A 21,020-nucleotide genomic window follows, 5' to 3' on the forward strand; every position below is an offset into this window, starting at 1 on the left:
TACCCGAGTAGTTAGGAGAATACTTTCTCCCAAATACCTCTTCCCAATACATGCTGTGACTTCAGACATCATCAACAGGGATATAACTGACTTACAACAGAGATAAAGGATTTTGTCTTCTAGGAAGAACTGCCACCACTGATAATGTGTGTCTCCAGTTTCATAATATTTAAAGATAGTATGTCAGACGATACTGTAGTGGAGGTAAACCATTCTCCTATTAGTTCAATGAGGCTAAAATTTTAATGACTTTTAACTTAGGAAAAAAAAATCACAGAAGTTACATTATTCTATTAGTATTAAAAATGGAGTACAAAAAATCAATTAAACAGTGGCTGATAAAATGGGTTGTCCTCTTGTTGAGGATGCTGTTTGATTCACAACGCCCACATGGTGACTAATAACTGTCTATAACTCTAATTCTTAGAGAACTGAAAACCTCTGCTGGCCTCTGCAGACACTGGGCATTTATGTGGTGCATATACATACTGAAAAACACTATGCATGTGAAATATAATAATTAAAGTTTAGAAAATCCATTAAATAATGGTAATCTTACAATTTTCATCCTAAATACCTAAATACATGTGTGTGCATTCATATGTGTATGTGTTATATATGTTTGAATTTTCATATTGTATAGCTTATCCCAATAAATTGTTGAAGAACAACTAAATAAGAAGAGAAAATATTTTTAGGACAATAGCATATAGTCAAAGTAAAATACTACAGAGGAAGTCATGATGCTGACAAGTTAATAAATGAGCTCATTTGTAATTAGGTGAAATCTAAATTCTGACTGAAAATAATTTCAAGTTTGGTACTTTCAAAAGGTAGAGCTAACTGAGGATCCACAGCTCCCAAAAATGAAAGGGAAAAGAAGAAAAGCATACAGAAAAAGGAAAGTCTTGAATACTACTGTATGTAAGTCCAGTTCAATTGTTGGATGGAAGGGATGTACAAATTAACTACATTTGTGTCCTTTGTTCATTATCACAGGAATATCTGTACAAAAAAGGAAGAGATGTATTAAGAAATGCTATAGAATAGTTTAATGATTTTTGTCTTAGGGTTGTATTGCTGTGAAGAGATACCATGGCCTCCACAACTATTATAAGGGAAAACATCTCCTTGGTGCTGACCTAGAGTTGAGAGATTTTGTCTATTAACATTATGGTAGCATGCAGGCAAGTCATGGTATTGGAGAATTAGCTGAGAGTTCTACATCTGGATCCACAGGCAGCAGGAAGAGACAGTGATCCACTAGGCCTGGCTTGAGTACTTCAGACCTCAAAGCCAGCCTCCAGTGACATCTACTCCAAAAAGGCCATACTTCCTAATAGTGTCACTCCCTATGAACAAGCATCCAAACATACTGAGTCTACTGGACCATTCTTATTCAAACCCTACAGGGTTTGACTACTGTAAATGTATTTCCACAGCAGTTATTATTTAGATGTACTGTAGGCTAGAACTTTTTAAATAGAATGTTTACTCATTTCAACATAGTCAATTAAGCTCCCACCTTGCTACATAACTTTCTCAATTTATCTGCTACCGCCAACTAAAAGTTATTACAAGCATAAAAATATCAAATAGTATGGGCTGTATACTGAACTGCCTTGGCATACAGTCTTTTAAAAATCAATGATAATCTTTAGTTATGGAAGGAAGTCTTTCCATCTGTACACTGTTATTGTGTCCATGCTGGATTTTAAATGGCCTTTAGAGTGATTTTTCTCCTTGTCTCCTCTTCTGTGCCATCCATATGACAGTTCTCCAATTGTCAGCAGGCTTACGGAAATTATCCTAGTACCTGACGAGTGTAGCTCTTCCTTCAGGGCTGAAAAGGGGCAAAAGGGTGTGGTTAGAGTCTCCCAAGTTCTCTAATATACTTTTCCTACTTTTTTTGTCTAGGGATCCATGCAACTAATGTATATTCTACATGAATATATGTATATTATGTTTAAATTTGTAACATTTAGATCCGAATCTTGCTATACCGGTGTGATGGTGTATCTAGGAGTTGCTATTGTGGGAGGATTGGGTTCTGAGGATGCCAAGCAATCTTGGTTTCTGTTGCTTCTGTTCTTATGCTTGCCTCCCACCATCTGATTATCTCTAGTGCTACCTGCCCTCGCTATATGTGACTGGAGCCTGACCTTCCTGTGATCTTGGTTGTGTCAGAACTCTTCAGAGTTCAGCTGACTCAGTGATCCTGTGATTCTGGGATCCTGGGATCCTGAGACTCTGGGTGTTTTAGAGCTCCTAGGAGTCAATTTCCTCTGGGACCCTGAGATCCTGGTGTGACCAAGCTCCTAGGACCCTAGAATCTTGTGAGCCTGTGGTCCTGGGCATCTTAGAGCACCTGGGAGTGGAGCTTCCTCTGGGTGTTGTGGGACTGGCTGCGAAGTTTGTGCCCAAGGTCTGTTCAGGGCCCAAGGTCTGCCCAGGGCACTGGTCCAGACAAGAAGTAACTTTGTAACATTTAAAATGAATTTATAAAAACATTATTAGCAATTTTTAACTTAATCAATTGTTTAAAGACATCCATTTTGATGAGCCAGTAAGATGATTCTGTATGTTTGTCACCAAATTGTGTGACTTGAGTTCAATGTCTGGAGCAAACTGACTCACTCAAATTGTCTTCTGACTGCTACATGTATGTCATGGTGCACACTTGCACACACACACACGTATGTGTGTACATGCATGAGCATGTGTATGCATACATACACACACTAAATAGATAGATAGATAGATAGATAGATAGATAGATAGATAGATAGATAGATAAGGGCAAAAGATACTTAAACTATGTGTTGGAACATCTGCTTCATTGATTGCCATAGTACTAGTCACTACTGTTTTCATTAACAATCTCCTCATATATTATTTGATATACAACATATCTTGTTCACAGAATTTTTATACAAGAGCAGGTGCCTCACATCCATGTTACCAAACTTCATAAAGTAAAAGTAAAATATTTAATTTTAGTAAATAGTAAAATAAGATGAATACAAGATGTCTGTTCGACAATCCTTGGGTCGTACATGGTGTCTTCATGCATTGACCTCCAACTTTAGAAAGAGCTTTAACAATGTGGGCCAATCCTCAATAACAAGGTGATTTCAAAGTAATGAGAGAGACTATAAGTGCTCTCTTGGGAAATGGGTGAAATATATAGTAAGTGATCTCCACCCCCACCCCCAGCAACTACTGGCTAGAGATAAATGTGGGTATCAAGCCTACTTTATTTGTTAACATTGTCTGGATACCATGGGAATTCGAATTGGTGAAGATACCCTATACAAAGTTTAAGGCAGTGGAATCCGTGGGCTATATTTTAAAGGCGGTCTACAGGCCATACTGAGGTCTCCTATGTCCACTGTCCCAGAATCTTTAAGTCTGGCGTTACATGGAGTTAGACACAGCCTGTAGAAGAATGTTCTACATTCTTTCAGGGTATGTCACTTAGCTTCTTATCAAGAAGTTGCATTTAAAAATTAGTTGCATCCATTTCTTTTTAATTTAGCTCAATATAAGAAGTTGTCTAAAGTTTATTTTCTAAACTACCAGGTTATTCTGCACCCTAGGATAATTCATATAAAATAAGACATTTATTTGGACAGAACTTTCATGGAAATCAATGGAAACTATTACTCAAAATAGTCACAGATGATATTCCTATATTCAGCCTGTGATTTGGAACATCTGTTCTTTAAGTGGACATAAAACATTTCTCTTTCTTCTCTCCTTTGTTTTTAGGTACATCTCAGACATCTGGTCAAGCATACCCCCAAAATGTAAAAGATTTAGAAGAGGACATCAAGGGACACACTTCTGAGACTGTGTTTCATCCGACTAGGACATTAGGGAAATTGAAGGAAAATGGAGATGAGAATATAACTGCTTCTATAAATGGAAAACAGAATTCCTCTTTTCTTGTCAAAAATGAGAAAGAAGCTCCATCTGACAGCACCGTACACAAGAGTATGGAGAATGGCTACCCTCCTCCGGCCATCTCTCCTCAGCTAGAGGAAGTCTTACCAGTGGCCATGTTTAATGACTGTGAAAAATCATTTCCAGGGGAAATTACAACAGAGGATTTCCCAAACACTGTAGAAGTCTTAAAGCCAACCAAAGGCAAATTTATTAGAGAAATCAAGTGCGGTGCTTTCAATGTACACGTGGAAACCACAAAAAACATTTTCTGTAAAACGGGAGCACAGTTCCTCACAAAAAGGAGATGTCCAACATGTCACCAACAATATTCTGTCCAGCAAGTATGGAGAGGCTCCAAATCTCGGGGTCACTTCTCTAAACACAGGACTGTACTGGCAGAAGAATTTAAACATAGGGTTCCATCTACATACAGAAGAGAGATTTCTAGAAGTGAGGTACCTTCAATGAACATAAGCATTGTAGGACAAGAAATTATGGTTGAATACATAAGTAAAAAACAGAATACATTCATCAGTATATGTCATCCTAAAAGCATAGGAAAATTGACAAAACATAGAAGAGGCTCCTTGAAACACACCACGAATGAACCCTGTGAGTCTGCTTCACAGCCTGGCATAAATCACCCTGAAAGTCAGAGGCTTGAAAATCAGCACCAGAGTTCAGATGCTTTTCCTGATGCTCCCTGTAGTGTTAATACTGTCCAGAAAGAGAATTCAGACACAATTGTGGTTTCTCTAAGCTCACCTCCCAGGAGAGAGAAAGAGAAACTCAACACACTGCCTTCAGCCCCAGATGACTCTGAAGAGGGAGATTCTGCTACCTCTCAGCAGAAGGTCTTACAAATTACTCAAGACAAGCCCCTAGAGCAGCATTGCTTCACAGCTGACACTTGCCTTCCTACCTCATCTGAAACCTTAAGGACCACAAGTTTAAATAATGTGGATTTAAGTAAAATGTCTTTGGAGGATTCTAGGGATGTGGATGAAGAGAGAAAAAACAGTTCTGATGTCAGGGAAAATATCACCCCAGATTCCCAAGTACAGCCATGCACAACAGGAACCAATGGTCCCCTAAGTGCCGTGAATAGCATAATTCCCATTCAAGATGCCTCAGGCTCTGAGTTTTCTCCTTTGTCTTTTCTAACCTTGCAACTCTTGGGAGCAAAAGCAGACAACATGGGCTGCAGAGGTGAGGAAACTCTACCAGGAGAAGGACATGAGAGCTCAAATTCCCTATTGTTTCCTGTCGGTGAACAGGCTACAAAACCTTCTCCTTTACTCAGTCCATCCCACGGGGTCAGCAGATGTTCAGAACCTGTAGAGACTACTGGGAACACATTTTCCTTTAGTCAATATATTGGGGTTGAGACAGAGCAAGAGAAAGTACATTACAGAGTTATTAACAAGGCTATTTTACATAGCGACTCCTCTTCTAACCTACAACCATTAGAAAGGAAGGACCCACAGAGTCCAGCTGTCAGGATTGCATCCTGCAGCATTCTAGTTCCGAAGAGCCCACTTCAGGGCAATATTCACAGCTCTGTGGAATGGGATCAAACAGAGGACCATGCAAATCATGCAGAGAGGGCAGGCCTCAGCAGAATGGAAGTGCCAGTCATGACCTCCATAACTGATGAGTTAGAGCAGAGCCTCGCTACTCAAAAGTACAAAGAAAGCACAGTTGATTCTAACTCTCCCATGGCAATAAGAAACCCTAGAGAGTCGACCAGCTATCTGGAAAATGTTGGAGATGACACAAGCCAGGCACTACCAGTGGTAAAGAATATGTGCCACAGAAATTTTGAAGACTTAACTAGAGAGAATCAAAATGAAATCTGTTCTCAAATGGACTTTCTGCAAAATTCCTCTGAGTCCACCTCTGTAGGACACACTACAGAAAAGCTGTTTCTTATTGATAAGACACTAGCCAGCGATGACGATCCAGACAGTAACAGAGACCACAAAACCTGTGGACTGAACAACTTCCAACAGGAGCCAGCAGAGTGCCAAACATCAAGAGTGTACTGTGAGGAAAGTGGGAACCAAAGGTACCCCACAGAAGTTCCCTGCCACCCTGTGGACATACTGTTGTCACCTCAGAAGCAGAAGGCTCTAAAAGGTACAATGGGCTGTGCAGAATATTTAGAATTTATTACTGTGATATGTAGGAGATTTAAACAGAATCGGGTGAAGTCATCTTTACTGCTTGAGATTTTTTTTTTCTTTATTGGCAAGATGTGTTGAGCATTTTAGAGTTAGACCAATATGAAGAAGAATCTATCAGCCTGTTTCTTTACACTAAGACCATCTCTATCCATACATATATAGAAAATTCACCATGGCTGCAGCTTAATAGAAAATATTTTTTTCTCTTTAAAAGACTGATAGATTGGCAAATCAGTTTTGTTTAAAACTCTTAGTCTGTGCCACTCTTAAATAATCTACTCATCTTCTGGTCTTACAATGTAAGAAGAATATGCTTGTAGCAAAATGTGTTTTAAAACCAGGCTGGGTATTACACGGGCAGGGTTTTGCATGTCTCTGGAGGATATGTGGAATAGTAATTAAACCAAAGGACAAAAACCAGAGACACCCTTAACTAATCCCGACTGAACCATCCATAGGACCTTTAACTCCAGCTACCCTCCGACCTCTGTTTAGTGTTGCCTGGTCTTTCTCAAACAATTGATACAACCCAGGTGCTCTTGAGCCCTCCGGAAGGGCTACGATGGAAGCTTTTTCCTAAGTACATAATGCTGTCTGTCTGGTTTCAATCTTGGAACAGCAAAACATCGTTTTTTTTGTCCCTTCATAAAAGATCCTTGTGTTTCTCGGTGAGTCCAAATTATTTAATAGTTAATGTTAGCACTATTCGATAGTATAAATTAAGACAGTCTTCCAAATTGCAGATAGCATAACTAATGTGCTCAAAAATGAGATTGAGAATGAATAAACTTATGAGAGACACCATCTTTCCTCTTCTCATATTCTCCATATTCTCTCTTTTAATGAAAGAATTTGAAAGCAGGGGCAAAAGTATTTACTCCAAAGTTTTTAAGAATTGAAGAGTAGAAGTAAAATACAAGAAGCGTAATCTATTGCATAAGTGTTGCCATAAAATGTGAAATATGATTTATGAAAAGTGAATCATCTAAAAAAAGACGTAAAAGTTGTACAATTCCCTCCATTGTAGGAAAACCCCTAATGCAAAACCTGCTGATTCCAGTGGCTGCTTGCCAGGACCTGTGTAGCTCCAGATACCAGGCCATTCCCATCAATTCCAAGATTTGTGTCAGTGCATAGTTATTTAGAACTGCAAGGGAACCTATAGCATGAGCACTTAGTCTTCCCAGAGGGGACATGTGCTCACCTCAATGAATATCCCTCTCAAGCTGTCTTCCTTATTCCCAGAAGTGTGCTGCTCCATATACTGCCTCTCGCAACACAGTTAAAAATCCAAATAAGAATCCAACCACAAATGAGATTACTCTCAATAAACTGAAACTGTCCCCACTTGGTAAACAACCAAAATTCCCTACATTTCAGCAAAAATCTGTTCCTGCAATCTTTTACTTCTCCCCTTGATATATCTGTTCCAGGCACAGTTTGTCTGTTTGAAATTCTAGAACCTTCTGTACTCCATGCTTCCTTGGGCCCTTACCATAGACTGCTTCTGCAATTTAAACCAGTCTTTCTCCATATACCCACAGGGTCATTATTTTTTCATTAGTTTATGTATTTATTCACATTACATTTTGATCACAGCCCCCCTCCCCTTACAACTTCACCCCCCAAACCTCTCTCTTCATGCCCCTTGATGATAACAGGGCTATGCTTCTCCTGTGAAAATCTCCTTCTGTGATTTTCTTCACATAATAATCACAATAAGAACTCAGAAACCAAATTTCCAATTGCAGTCTGAGCTGTTCTTGTTCCATCCCAAGTTCATCCCTTTTCCAAATTATATTCTCATATGTAATATTTTTTTGTTTCAATATTCTGTATATTTAATTGTTTATAGTCTCTTTATCAACTAAACTGTATATTTCATGAAGGTTTTTTTTTTTTAATTTTCTAATCAGTATGTACCTACAGCATTTTACGGTGCCTTCCCTTTAATGTAAAGACCCTGAGTATTTGTTGGTTGCATTCAGGGAAGTCATATCAGGTTGCTCTGTGTAATATCCTCATACCATACCCTTGCTCTTTCATATAGAAAGTTCAGAAATATATTTCATAATATATGAAATATATTCATAATATTTCATATGGTATAGACATATTCATGATTAAACAGTGATTTATATATAACATGGCACAAAATTTGCATACAGTATGTACAATAGTTTGCTTCCCTGTAGCTCTAAAAAAAAGAAGAAGAAGAAGAAGAAGAAGAAGAAGAAGAAGAAGAAGAAGAAGAAGAAGCAAGTGATTCTAAGAGAACTTGCAAAGATTTGAGGACATTTGAGACCCCAAGTTTCATATAGCAGTTCAGAAATAAGATAGCTACAGAAATACTAGTTAAATGTATGAATGTTTTCATAAGTTTGGTTTTCCTTGAGCTACAAGTCCTTTGATACTTTATTAATACTATGGTCCTGCCATCTCAGGCCAAAATTGCACTTTTCAGGGTAGAAAGTGCTTTGAAGAACTTGGGTTGTTTCACCAAAAGTTTAAAAAAAAAATCTTTGTAAACACACAAAAAAAGATATGCCACTCGAAGTCTGTGTACATGCATAGACATGCACAAGAAGCCTTGATATAAGGCTGGGTGTGTCAGAAACTAAGAGTTCAATAGAAAGGAAAGGGTATGAGTCTTACCCCTTTAAGAATAAAAAATTTAAGTTCTTTACCAGATAAGTTATAGTCTCTTTGAGTAGGATTTCTTCAGCTAAAAATTAGCTGAAATCTGTACATACTATCTGTGCCAATGAACCAGAAAATCTACATTATAAAAAAATTAAAGATAGAACTAAAACCAGGTTGGCCTGAGAAAATGACAGACAATAAGAATTCCATAATATTTCATATGGTATAGACATATTCATGATTAAACAGTGATTTATATATAACATGGCACAAAATTTGCATACAGTATGTACAATAGTTTGCTTCCCTGTAGCTCTAAAAAGAAGAAGAAGAAGAAGAAGAAGAAGAAGAAGAAGAAGAAGAAGAAGAAGAAGAAGAAGAAGAAGAAGAAGAAGAAGAAGAAGCAAGTGATTCTAAGAGAACTTGCAAAGATTTGAGGACATTTGAGACCCCAAGCTTTTAATCAATAGCTAGGATAGCTAGGAACAGAAAGATGAATGAAATCCATCTATTCTCCTGTACAAAATGACAGCTATTGTGATAGTGTTGTGGATAGCCCTAGGGCTAATTATATTTGATGTTAATTCCATTCTCCTGTGAGGGGCTGAGAACAAGAAATGAGTCAGCACTCAGGTGATTTTTCTGTAAACCTGCTTCCCACCTTAATTTGTCAAATAAAGGAGAGCTGGTGATTGGGCAGAGAGAGGGAAGGTGGAGCAGAAGGTTGGGAGAGAGAAGGAGAAAATGGGAGAGGGAGAGGATGCAGAGGAGGAGGAAGAAGAAGAAAAGCAGAGCAGAAGGACAGGGCCTGGAGAAACCTCTAGTTCTAAGGGGTCTCATAGATGTGGAAGATGGTAGTGTAGCAGTAGGTCTGCCCAATCTAGGTGTACAGCATGTATTCATATTAATTGAGTTCTGTTTTCATTGCCAGGGCATATTTGGGTTGGAGATTTACTGAATCACGATACCTTCCAATAAAATGACTTATGGTTAACCTGGGATTTTCCATGCATGTGCTTCCTAACAACAACAACAAAAAAGGCACAGCCTGTCCCAGTTCTGGTCCAGTGTGTCTCCAGTTCCCCGTCTTCTCCCACACTTCCTGGATCCCCCATACACCCAAGGAGAATACTTCACATCCACCCTTAAGGTGCCCATCCAGTCACGCAGTGACATGGCAAAATTTGGTAGTGAGATACTTTTCAAAGAACAAATATGGGGAAGCTGGAAAAGTCAGGGTGAAAGAATCGATGTTTAGTGCGGTGGTGTGCTTTCTTTCTTATATGGTGATCTCCTCTTCCAATATGTATGCTGTGGAAGACAAAGGGAAACATGGCCAAGCTAGTCTTCTTCAGAAATTATGTGGGACATTGTCCTGTTCATAAGGTCAAAGAAGGAAAGATTTCATCACTTACTAAGTCTCAATATCTCAATATGATTACATTAGGTCTTGATTTCCAAAATAGGATCATTCAAGGGACATGTGTTCAAGCAATAACACTTGCTTAAACTTTTGTGTTTCATAAATTAACACATTGTCCTACTTAAGTGAGAGTATATATTTTGACAAGTTCCACCAGCAGCTTTAGTGTCTGTAAGATGGCCCCAGCACATTACCTGATTCACAGAAAACACAACGCATACCCTGGATATTCATGTAAATAGAAAGAGGCTCACACATGAAAGGAGACTCTTGTGACCTAAATTTAAAACACCACTCCAAAATTATCTATCTATTTGAAGTATACTAGGAATACAAATAGTAAACTTGAATTTTGGGAAGTATTTATATTTAATCATAGGTTGAATTGACATCTCTACACATTAGCAGAAGTGATTTAATTATTGGCCTAGTCTGTGTCTTCCTTGCTGAAATAAACACTGTCTAAAATCAACTTGGGGTAGTAAAGGGTTGTTTGGCTTATATGTTACAGTGGATATTGAGAAATTCAGGGCAGGAACTCAAGACAAATTTAAGATCATCAATTGACATCATAAAGGAATCCTACTTGCTGGCTTGTTCTCATGGCTCCCTCAGCTTGCTTTCTCACACAACCAAAGAACATAGGGGTGGTAATGCCTACAGGAAGCTGAGCATTCCCACATCAGTCCTCAATCAAGAAACATGCTACAGTCCAGTCTGATGGAGGCACCTCCTCAATTTATGTCCCCTCTTCCCAGGTGACTATAGTTGGTGTACAGTTGGCAAAACCTAACTACCACAAGTATATACTGTGAGTTTGGGCAAGATTTCCTCAATATTTTCTGCAAGTCTAAGACTACCAACACCAAGCTATAGAATAAGTGTAAATACTTATAATTTATAATTGGTGGGATTCAGTGCTTCTTAGGTATATATCAAAGTATAACTAACACAGGCCATGTACTTTCTCCCAGTTTGAATATATGAGAAGATTCTAAATTGAAAAAAAAGAGAAATTATAAAAACTCATTTGTTTCTAGGAGCAGAATAAATTAGTCAAGTTTTCAAATCTATGCTGCTTGCCTTTTGTATAGTATCAAAAAGTAAAATTTTTAAGCAATTTTAAATTATGAAATTACTTTCTAGGTTTTAAGTTTTCTTTTTTTAATTTTTATTTATTTATTTATTTGGTCTTTTTGAGACAGGGTTTCTCTGTGTAGCCCTGGCTGTCCTGGAACTCATTTTGTAGACCAGGCTGGCCTCGAAATCAGAAATCCACCTGCCTCTGCCTCCCGAGTGCTGGGATTAAAAGCATGTGCCACCATGCCCTGCCACTAGGTTTTAAGTTTTATGTTTATGTATTTCAGGTTTTCTTTTTAATTTTTTCAGTTGAATTTCACTGTGATATTTTATTGGTAAGATTTTTCTTCTAATAATTAAAAGCCATTGCTTGTAATGACAGAAGGCAGTAGTTTGGGACTATATAAACCTGTATCTTAATTTACATCCCTGTTTCCCTCTCCAACGTAGCAAGTGGACCATAAAGGAGCTGAATGAAAAGTCTTTACAGTTCTGTATTTTAAAACCATGTTTCATATCCTATCTTGAATTGATGTCTCACTTTGATATTTAATCTGGTTTCATCTAGACCAGAATTTGGAGATCAATAACCCCCGAAAGCTATCCCAGGAATTGGCACTAAGAGGTGGAAGAGCCAGTGATGGTTCCCAGGAAGAAGCAATAGAGCAGTGGGCTAGGCGGAGGCAGCAGTTCAAGGATGGCAAGAGATGCAGCTCAGCTGGGGGCAGTTCTGTCATCAGCAACTTCACTGAAGGCTCAGGTGAGTAGAAACCCATGTTCCTAGGCAACAACAAAGACAGCTGCTCCTTGACTTTATTAAATTCCTTCTGTTTCATCTCTGAGATGTACATGCTGTTCATGTACATAGTGATATGGTCATCATATGAAGTTTTGTTTGTTTGTTTTTAGAAAGATGGTTTTTGAAACAGTCAATTCTTCATTATCCATTTAAGGAACTTGGGAGATGACCTTGAGAAAACACACCTGCAGCATAATGCTAAGCCTTCCTTTCTCTTGAGACACTAAAATAGCTAACTATAGGATTGTTTATTGAGTTAAATTTGTGCTGTATTTTTAATCTGCATTTGTATATAAAATGTATAATGTAAAATAATAAGATCAATATAGTTGATTATAAATATAAGAACATTTTTTTCTCATTTTAACATTTTTGAAATGAAATCTTAAAAACGTATATGTGCTTTTGTGAAAGAGTTTCTTCAGGCTATAAAGAGTGTGTTACTTACCAACATTGGACCCCAGCTTCACAAACAATGGCCTCTGAGAATGGATGATAAATGATCACTGATGAAAACTGACTGAAATAAAACATGGAATAATGCACTGGGGGAGGGGTGGGGAGTTACTACATTTTGTAGACACGAAAACTAATATGGATCCAAGATTGCAACAGTTGATGTTAAAGGAGACTAGTCCAAGTAGTAGGCATGTGCTATTTGAAAATTATTTAAAAAGCAAAGTGCTTTGAGAAAGCACTCATACCATGACCTCTGTGAACTATGATTGATTTTTTAAAAGGAAGAAAACAAAGAAAAGCACATTGCCGTGCTACAGAAAATGTCTTTGTGAAAAGATAGTAGTGAGAATAGTGGGCTCTGCCCTGTAGACAAGCTGATGGCTGACACCAGTGTCACCCTAGGCAATGGTGTCATTTCTTTGCCATAATAAAACAGAAGCTTGACAAAACACTAGGGGCTGAAAGAAGCCATATATGTGGGGAAAGGTTATACACAACATAAAAATATCAAATACTGTGTTATTACCAGCCTGGAACTTTATATATTCATGTGATCATAAAGAGTGAAATTTAAATATATATTTTTTTGTTGTTCTGAAAGTTTTTATTTGTATCCTTTGGTCTGTGCCTAATTCTTTCAGGTCTTTCTTTGTGTTGGGTAGCAAGTAAAACAACTGGGATCATATCATTTATATTCCACATGTATTGCTGTATTAGATATTTCTAATCTCCCTTGCTGCTTGTATACACTTGAAATGCCTACCTTGGAATGCACATATGTTACTAGACTCCCAAAGTTCTGGTCCTGCTGCTTCACTAATTTGCTCTAACGTTCATTTTCTTCTACCTTCTGTTCCACCTTTATTTACCCATAGTTCTATTTATAGTATGCAATCTTGTATATGTTTTTTTTGGAGTGTGTTATTAATACTTAGTATGTTGCAGAAGTCTTCCTCATCACTGTTGGTGCCGATTACTAGTAACAGGATTTATTCACTACAATGATTCTTCCATTGCAATGACTTAAACCTGTCCATGATGTAAATGACTTAAAGCTCTGTCCGAGGAAATTTGATATCCCATTCAGTGTCCTCAGACTCTAGCATTTTCTATGTCCACATTATGGGTAGATAGTGCAGCTGCTTGATTCATGGAGGGTTTAAAAGTGCAAGCAATGTAAGCATGAAATTACCTTGCAGTTTCTGGTGGTTCTCCAATTTATCGCTGTCTTGTTTACATCTTGAGTCTCTCTAGTTCCTGGCTTTTCACTCTTTCTACATTCTCAGTGATGTTCAATATAAGTCTGTATCAAAGCAGCATCTATATATTATATGCTATGGTATGGGTTCATATCAAGATTTACAGATGATATCTAGGTTTCAGGTGCTGTCTAGGTCATGGCATAATGTCAATTCTTATCTTGTTCAAAAATTCATCTACCCTCTTAAAACAGACAACATACCACACACACACACACACACACACACACACACACACACACACACACACACACACAGAGTGAGTCAGAGGAGAGAGGACTAACTCTTCCTAATATTTATGTGGACTTTGAAACACCTTATTCTTTTATATTGCATTAAGTTCAGATGCTAACACTGCTTTTAAAAATATGTAAATGAACATACCAGTGTTCTAATATAAACCCTGCAGAAATTAGGGTCTAATTACATTCTTGCTTGTTAACAATAGTTTAAAAATCTATCAAAATGGGCAGCTGTTGTCTGTACTTACTCCATTCTCTTGAAATCATCCCTGAAAAGACCTTTCATTTGTCCTTCTGGATTCCTTTCCTACCCTTCACTATTTGGCTAGTACAAGAGTTTCTCACCTTTGGCCTATGTCAAGGGGTGTTCAGGCTTTTTATTAGATTTGGTTGGTAGTAATATCAGGAGACTGCTGATGGCAATGAGGTCTAAACAATATTGCTCCTGGTCTTTCTGTGTGGGAGGACAAGGGGTGGATATGTCTCTAAAGGCACTGTCCTATACAATGATGCACACCACACTACATTCTATCATGTTAAGTTCTTAGAACTGATAGTACCTGCTCCTTCTTGTCATACACTATTATTAATTCAAATCTACCATGCTTTGTTTCTTTAAGGCCTGTCCAAACTTTGTAAATAGTCATCTTCTTAATATCTGCAAGATACCCATTAGAGGGAACCATCTTTTTCACACCATAACCCTAAAGTGTACCACCACTTTACTATCTGATGCTGATGTAAAGAACTTATGAATAAGACAGCCCTGCATTATTATTATTATACCTACAAGAATAAGGAACATGCCCCCACCAACATAGCTTTTATATGTTCTTCAGTAGAGAAACAAAGTTGAAATGTATTGGAGTTTAAAATTTGGTTTAAGATCTTTCAATATGAGATCTTGGTTCAAATGGGTAAGAGTTATGTTTGAACAGTTTAGAAGTGACAGGAATACTGGTGTAGCAGTTTTAAAATAAAAAGAATATAAAGGAACATATTGTCTTCTATTGGATTCTCTTGAAGAATTGATAGGCTGTTTTGGTTCATTTGGTTTTATTAACATTTTTTATTTTTTATAACTTCTCTTATTATTTAAGATTATAATATAATCACATTGTTTCTCCTTTCACTTCTCCTCCCTCTAGATCCACCGATATACACCTCCTTGATCTCTTTCCAATTCATGGCCTATATTTTCATTGATTATTGTTACATGAATATATGCATATGTCTATGCATGTATATTCCTCAGTACAGGTTGCCCAGTCTGTGTAATGTTCTTTGTGTCCATGTTTTAGGGACTGGCCATTTGTGATGAAACAGCCTTCTCTAGAGGAGGACAGTTTCTGCCACTCAGCCTTCCTCAGTTGCCCACAGTTCTTGGTGATACGTTGGGGCCTCCTAGACTCTCCTTCATCCACTATGGCATGTCTGCCATTGTTCTTGTTCTGCTCATGTTTAGGAAGTCACGTTGGTGTGTATAGCTTTTGACATTCCTAGAAGACGCAATCTCACAGCAAACTTCCTGATTTTCTGACTCTTAACAATCTTCCTCCCTAACTTCTGCAGTGTTCCTTGATCATTTTTAGGTACGAAAGTGACTTATATATGTATAGAGACATGGTTCCACATTTCTACATTTTGACTGGTTGTGGTTTTCTGTAATAGTCCCTATCTTTTGCAAAGAGAAGTTTCCTTGATAAAGGGTGACGACTACACTCATCTGTGACTATAAATAAAGACAAAGACTTATAACATAGTTGAGACTATTCAGGTTGAGTAAAGTCATAATTGTACATTGTCTTCAAACTTCTATGACTTCACTTCCTCTGAGTAGTCATGGGTGTTCCAGTACCAGGCATAGTTTCCTTCCTGTTGAGAGTGTCTTAACTCTGATCTGAGACCTGGTTACCAGGAAAGTATATGTGCCACTACTGAGCCCTTAAATTATTGCGCCATGTAGGTCATTGTTATGATTCATAGGCATCATATCGAGATAAGATTGTTGGTGACATCCCTCCTTTAGAACCTTAGATTGTGTTTTCTGATACCACGAAAGCCATTGTCTTGGAGGAGGTGTTCAGGTCAGTTCCAATTCTGGGACTTGTGTCTGAACACATAGGTCTTCAGCACGAGGGCCTTACCTTCCACATCCAGGAGCCAACCAAGGGTAGTAGCAATAGTCTGTAACATTTTGAGAATCTCTTGGGAAAACTTACCCAACAACTTAAAGGAGGGCTTCACATGCCTGGTGTTGTGGGTTTTGTTTTGGATTTTGGATTTTGGAGGGAGGATTTTTCAGGCCAGATGAGAAATATTCTTCTATTTTCTTTCTTTTACTTCTTTTCCCTCCCTCAACTCCTTCCAGTTCTTCCATAACACCTCTCCCATCCACATCTATTCCCTTTTGTCTCTCATTAGAAAAAACAGGCTTCTAAGAAATATTAATAAAAATATAATATAATATGACATGATTAAAAAAATCAACACATCAAAGTTGGACAAGACAAACAGAAGATAAAGAACCCAAGAAAAGCCAAAAATCAGACACTCATTTGCATAGTCAGGAATCCTATAAAAACACTAAACTGGAAGGCATAGCATATACACAGAGTATCTGGTGCAAACCCCTGCAAATGCTACACAATCTGCTTCAGTCTCTATGAGCTCATATGAGCTTTGATGGTATTGATTTATTGAGCCTTGTTTTCTTGCAGTCTTCCATCCTCTCTGACTCCTATGTTCTTTCTGCCTTCTCTTCCACAGTGTTCCCCAAGCACTGAGGAATGGGATTTGATAGGGAAATTCATTTAGAGCTGTGTGTTCCAAGGTCTTATATTCTCTGTGTATCTATCTGTGCTTCTATTTGTTCTCAACCCATTTTCTGAAGAAGAAAGCTTCTTTGCTGATGATTAAGCAAGGCACTGATCTATTGTAGAATATCATTAGGAGTCATTTTATTTCAACAGTTTTGACATTGCTGTTGTTGCTCTTCTGTTGTGTGTGTGTGTGTGTTTGGTTTTAATTCAGGTCCATGTGATATCTGGTTTCAGGATCTAGGTCTGCTAAGTAGCATCAGGTATGGGTTCCTGTTCATGGAGTGGGCCTTAATCAAATCAGATATTGGTTGGTTACTCCCACAAGTTTTGTGACATCATAACCCTAGCATATCTTCCAGGCAGAACCGCAGAATAGATCAAAGGTTTTATGGTTACCTCAGTGTTTATGTTTCTCTTTTGGTAATATGGAAGGTACATTCCTGTAACAAAGATGCTGGAACATAGGGGTAACACATAGGCACCAGTCCAACTGCTTCGTGTTCAGGTGCTGTGTTCAGTCATAAGGCCTTGTTGTTAGTTGCTGGAGAATAACGGTTTAGTCTTGGCAACAGTCTAGGTTATTTGGGGATTTCCATAGTGCCCCTATTGCCAACAATTCAGTTAGATGTAACCCAATTCTGGTACAAGACACTTCATTTGGTGACGAGAGTTGTCCAGTTGGGGCTCTGTTACCCCCATAATTATGCACCTTTATTTAGATTGCCTTCATATACATATATATTTTTAGTTATCTCTCTCTAAATTTTTTCCCTCATCCCTCTCTCCTCGCCTCCTCCCTATTTGACCCTATTATTCCGACCCTGCATGCATTCATAACTATCTATTCTATATCTGTTTCTCAACAAGATATATCTGTACCCCATAGGCTCTTACTTTAAACCTAACCTCTGTAGCTCTGGATTGAAGTTTTGTTATCATTGACTTAACAGCTGATATCCACATATAAGTGAATACATGCTGTTTGTCTTTCTAGTTCTAAGTTGTCTCAATCAGAATAACTTTTTTTTTTGTCCATTATTTATCTATGAAACTCAGAAGCACACTTGTGTTTTCTCGAAGCCATCGACAACATCCCTCTACAGCAATGCATCTCAACAGCTAGAGAAGAAGCTGTTTTCTTGTTTCTGAGGTTTCTCTTGGACCTTAAAACAAATTGTTTGTTTGTTTGTTTGCTTGTGCATGTGTGTGTATGCATGCATCAGGAACATTCATCTGCATTTTGTAGCTGCAGCCTGTATAAAATATCAAGTTATCCATTAGTCTACCAAGACAGTAACCAGCACTTATCCATCTTTATAAACTGAAAGCAAAGAGCCTGAGGGATTAACAATTTTCTTTCAATTGTGAAAAGATGAGACAAAAATTTCCATGCCGAAACATATAGTAAAGCATCTACTGCACATGAAAAAATTTTCAATTAAAGGTATTCTATCTAAGGTAGACATAAAAGATATACAACTTTATAAATTCTGTGTGATGTTCCAATATATATGGTGATATATATTTAATTTATTCTCTAATACAATACATCCCAATGGCAGTCACCCTGCCTCCATTCTTCCAGTTCCCCTGCCTCCCCCTCCAGATCTATTGCTCCTTCAATTCTCTTCAGAAAAGAGCAGGCTATTCAGGAAGATCCATGAACAACGCATCACAGGATGCAATCAGACGAGGCATAAACTCACATATCAAGACTGGATAAGGCAACCCAGTAGAAGAAATAGGATCCCAAGAGCAGGCAAAAGAGTCAGAGTCTCCCCAACTCCCATTGTTAGGAGTCTAACAAAAACATCAATCTGAACAACCATAGCTTGTACACATAGGGTCTTGCACAGACCTATGTAAACTCCATGGTTATCTCTTCAGTCTCTGTGAGTCCCGATGAGCTCTGTATAGTTGATTCTATGAGTCATGCTCTCCTGTTATCCTCTACTCCTCTGTTTCCTACAATTCTTCCTCACCGTTTTCTGTGGGAATACCTAAGCTCTGCCTAATGATTTGAATGTGCTCTCTGTATCTAAAAGAAGCCTCTCTATATCTGAAAGAAGCCTCTCTATTGATGATTGTAGTATGCACTGATGCTTTGAATGATATTGAATGATATTAGGAATTCTTTTGTTTCATTGACTTTTTTTTTTTTTTTTTTTTTTTATAAGTCTTTTTTGGTTCTATCCTAGGTCTCAGAGCCAACCAGCTTCTGGATTCTGGCCATCCAGGCAGTGTGAGGCATGAGCTCCCTCTTGTGGCTTGGGCTGAAAGTTAGATAGTCATTGGTTGGCCCCTCCTACAAGCTAGGAAGCACCAAAGCACCAGTGTATCTTGTAGGCAGGACATAGGTTTTGAAGCTGGATTGGCGGCCCAGTGCTACCCCTGGGACCCTAACCTGGTTACAGAAGAAGAACAGTTCAAGTTTCATACCCTCAGTTACTAGAAGCTCTCACTGGCATCACCAGCATAGGGCCCAGGATGTTCCCACTGCACTGGGTTTCAGTATTGCCCCTTAAGTACCCATCTATTCCAGTTGTCTCTCCCTATACTCTCTTCAAGTTGACTTTATCTCTATCCTCAAGAATTGATGAATTCTTCACAGTGAAAACATTCAAAGTTCTTTCTTCTTGCTTTATATGCTACGTAACCCTTCTCACTAATTAACCATCTACTCAATAGCATCTAAAATACAAGTCTAATGAGAAATTTGCTGGCCTTTAAATATCATAGAGATGGGTCTGGTTCTTCCTCATTCCTTGGGCTCTTCAGTGATATAGATTCTTAATAAGGGTCTATTTCATTCATTGTAATGGCAAATCCTTCCCTATCACTGGTCTTAGACATTCATGTCTGCTTTGTGCTTTTTGAAATAAGAAAGAGTCACATGTATGCCAGGGCCAGCTCATAGCTGTTCACAAAGTCAGCTGTGCAGTTCCTCTACACCAGAGCTCGGTGACAGTGGATTGTTAGCTTGATGCTGGCTGTGGTGGGAATATTTATACAAGGAAAACTGTCAAGCACAGCAAAATGAGGGATTATTTATTCAATTTGGAAAGATATTTAAAACATTTACCAATAGTCCACTTGAAATAACACAAGATTGGCAGTAATGCTAATGTAAATTCAAAGGTAATGCCCAAACATACTTTTAATTAAACAATGATAGTGTTGTCTTTGGAGTAAATTAGGTTTTAAATAAAAACTTATCCTAACAATTTGGTTCATGTTAGATACAAGAATAAGAGTCTGCCACTTCTCTTTCAGTTTATCCATGCCACACACACAGTGAAGTCATGTTATATTTCTTGAGAAAACTTTTCAGTACAGCCTGTAATTAACTGCTTGGGTTAGTATTGTTTAATGTGTAGTTTGAATTTTTTTCTCATTTATAGAGTCAGGACATTCTACTAATACATGACCTAAATCCTGATGGCTCTAGTGAGCATCATTACCTCTGGCGTTTTCCCTCTGTTAATCTCAGTCATCTCTGACTTCCTACGTAATAACTGGAAAAGACATTAAGAGTGACATGTTTATGTGTGTCGACACAGTTGATCAATCCATCTGACTGTGGGGAATGCTGACTAAGGTATACTAGGTAAATAACTTGAAGGCCAGTAATGGCAGTGGGAAGGGACTGAAAAATGGGCCTTTGATTTTTATAATCATAAATGGCCCCTGGATCACAAACAGATGTAGTAGGAATTTGGGGTTAATCATGTGAGTATAGCTCTTAGCATCTCCCGTGTTTCATTCAGCTAACAAAAATATTATGGTACTGAATTTTGTAAATATTAGTTGCCAGAAAGGAAGGAAGGAAGGAAGGAAGGAAGGAAGGAAGGAAGGAAGGAATGTGTGTGTGTGTAGAAGAGAGAGAGAGAGAGAGAAGAGAGAGAAGAGAGGAAAGAGGAGGGAAGGAGGAAGCAATGGATGGAGTGAGAAAAGCAAGGGAACTCATTCTAATTCCTTATAACAGCTAAGCAGACTGGAGAGCAGCTGAGAGGACAGGAGCTATCACAGGGATCCAGGTTTAGTTCCCAGGACCTACAAGATGATTCACAACCATCTAAAACTCCCCTGGGATCCACTACCCTCTTCTGACCTCTGTGGGTACCAGACATGCCCATGGTGTATAAGCATACATGCATGA

General features: G+C 38.2%; 1 protein-coding gene across 1 annotated transcript in view; it reads left to right on the top strand.

The window, feature by feature from the left end:
• Positions 1–866: 866 nt before the first annotated feature.
• The window catches only part of LOC110284235 (uncharacterized), a 114,091-nt gene continuing 93,937 nt past the window's right edge, over positions 867–21,020 (top strand). The window contains exons 1-3 of the mRNA XM_085833212.1: positions 867–924; positions 3,772–6,087; positions 11,849–12,040. Of these exons, the coding sequence (XP_085689338.1) occupies positions 867–924; positions 3,772–6,087; positions 11,849–12,040 (2,566 nt within the window). The remainder of the gene's footprint in view (positions 925–3,771; positions 6,088–11,848; positions 12,041–21,020) is intronic.

The sequence above is a fragment of the Mus caroli genome, unplaced genomic scaffold, assembly GCF_978045245.1.
Source record: "Mus caroli unplaced genomic scaffold, Mus_caroli_1 scaffold_18, whole genome shotgun sequence".
Classification (NCBI taxonomy): domain Eukaryota; kingdom Metazoa; phylum Chordata; class Mammalia; order Rodentia; family Muridae; genus Mus; species Mus caroli.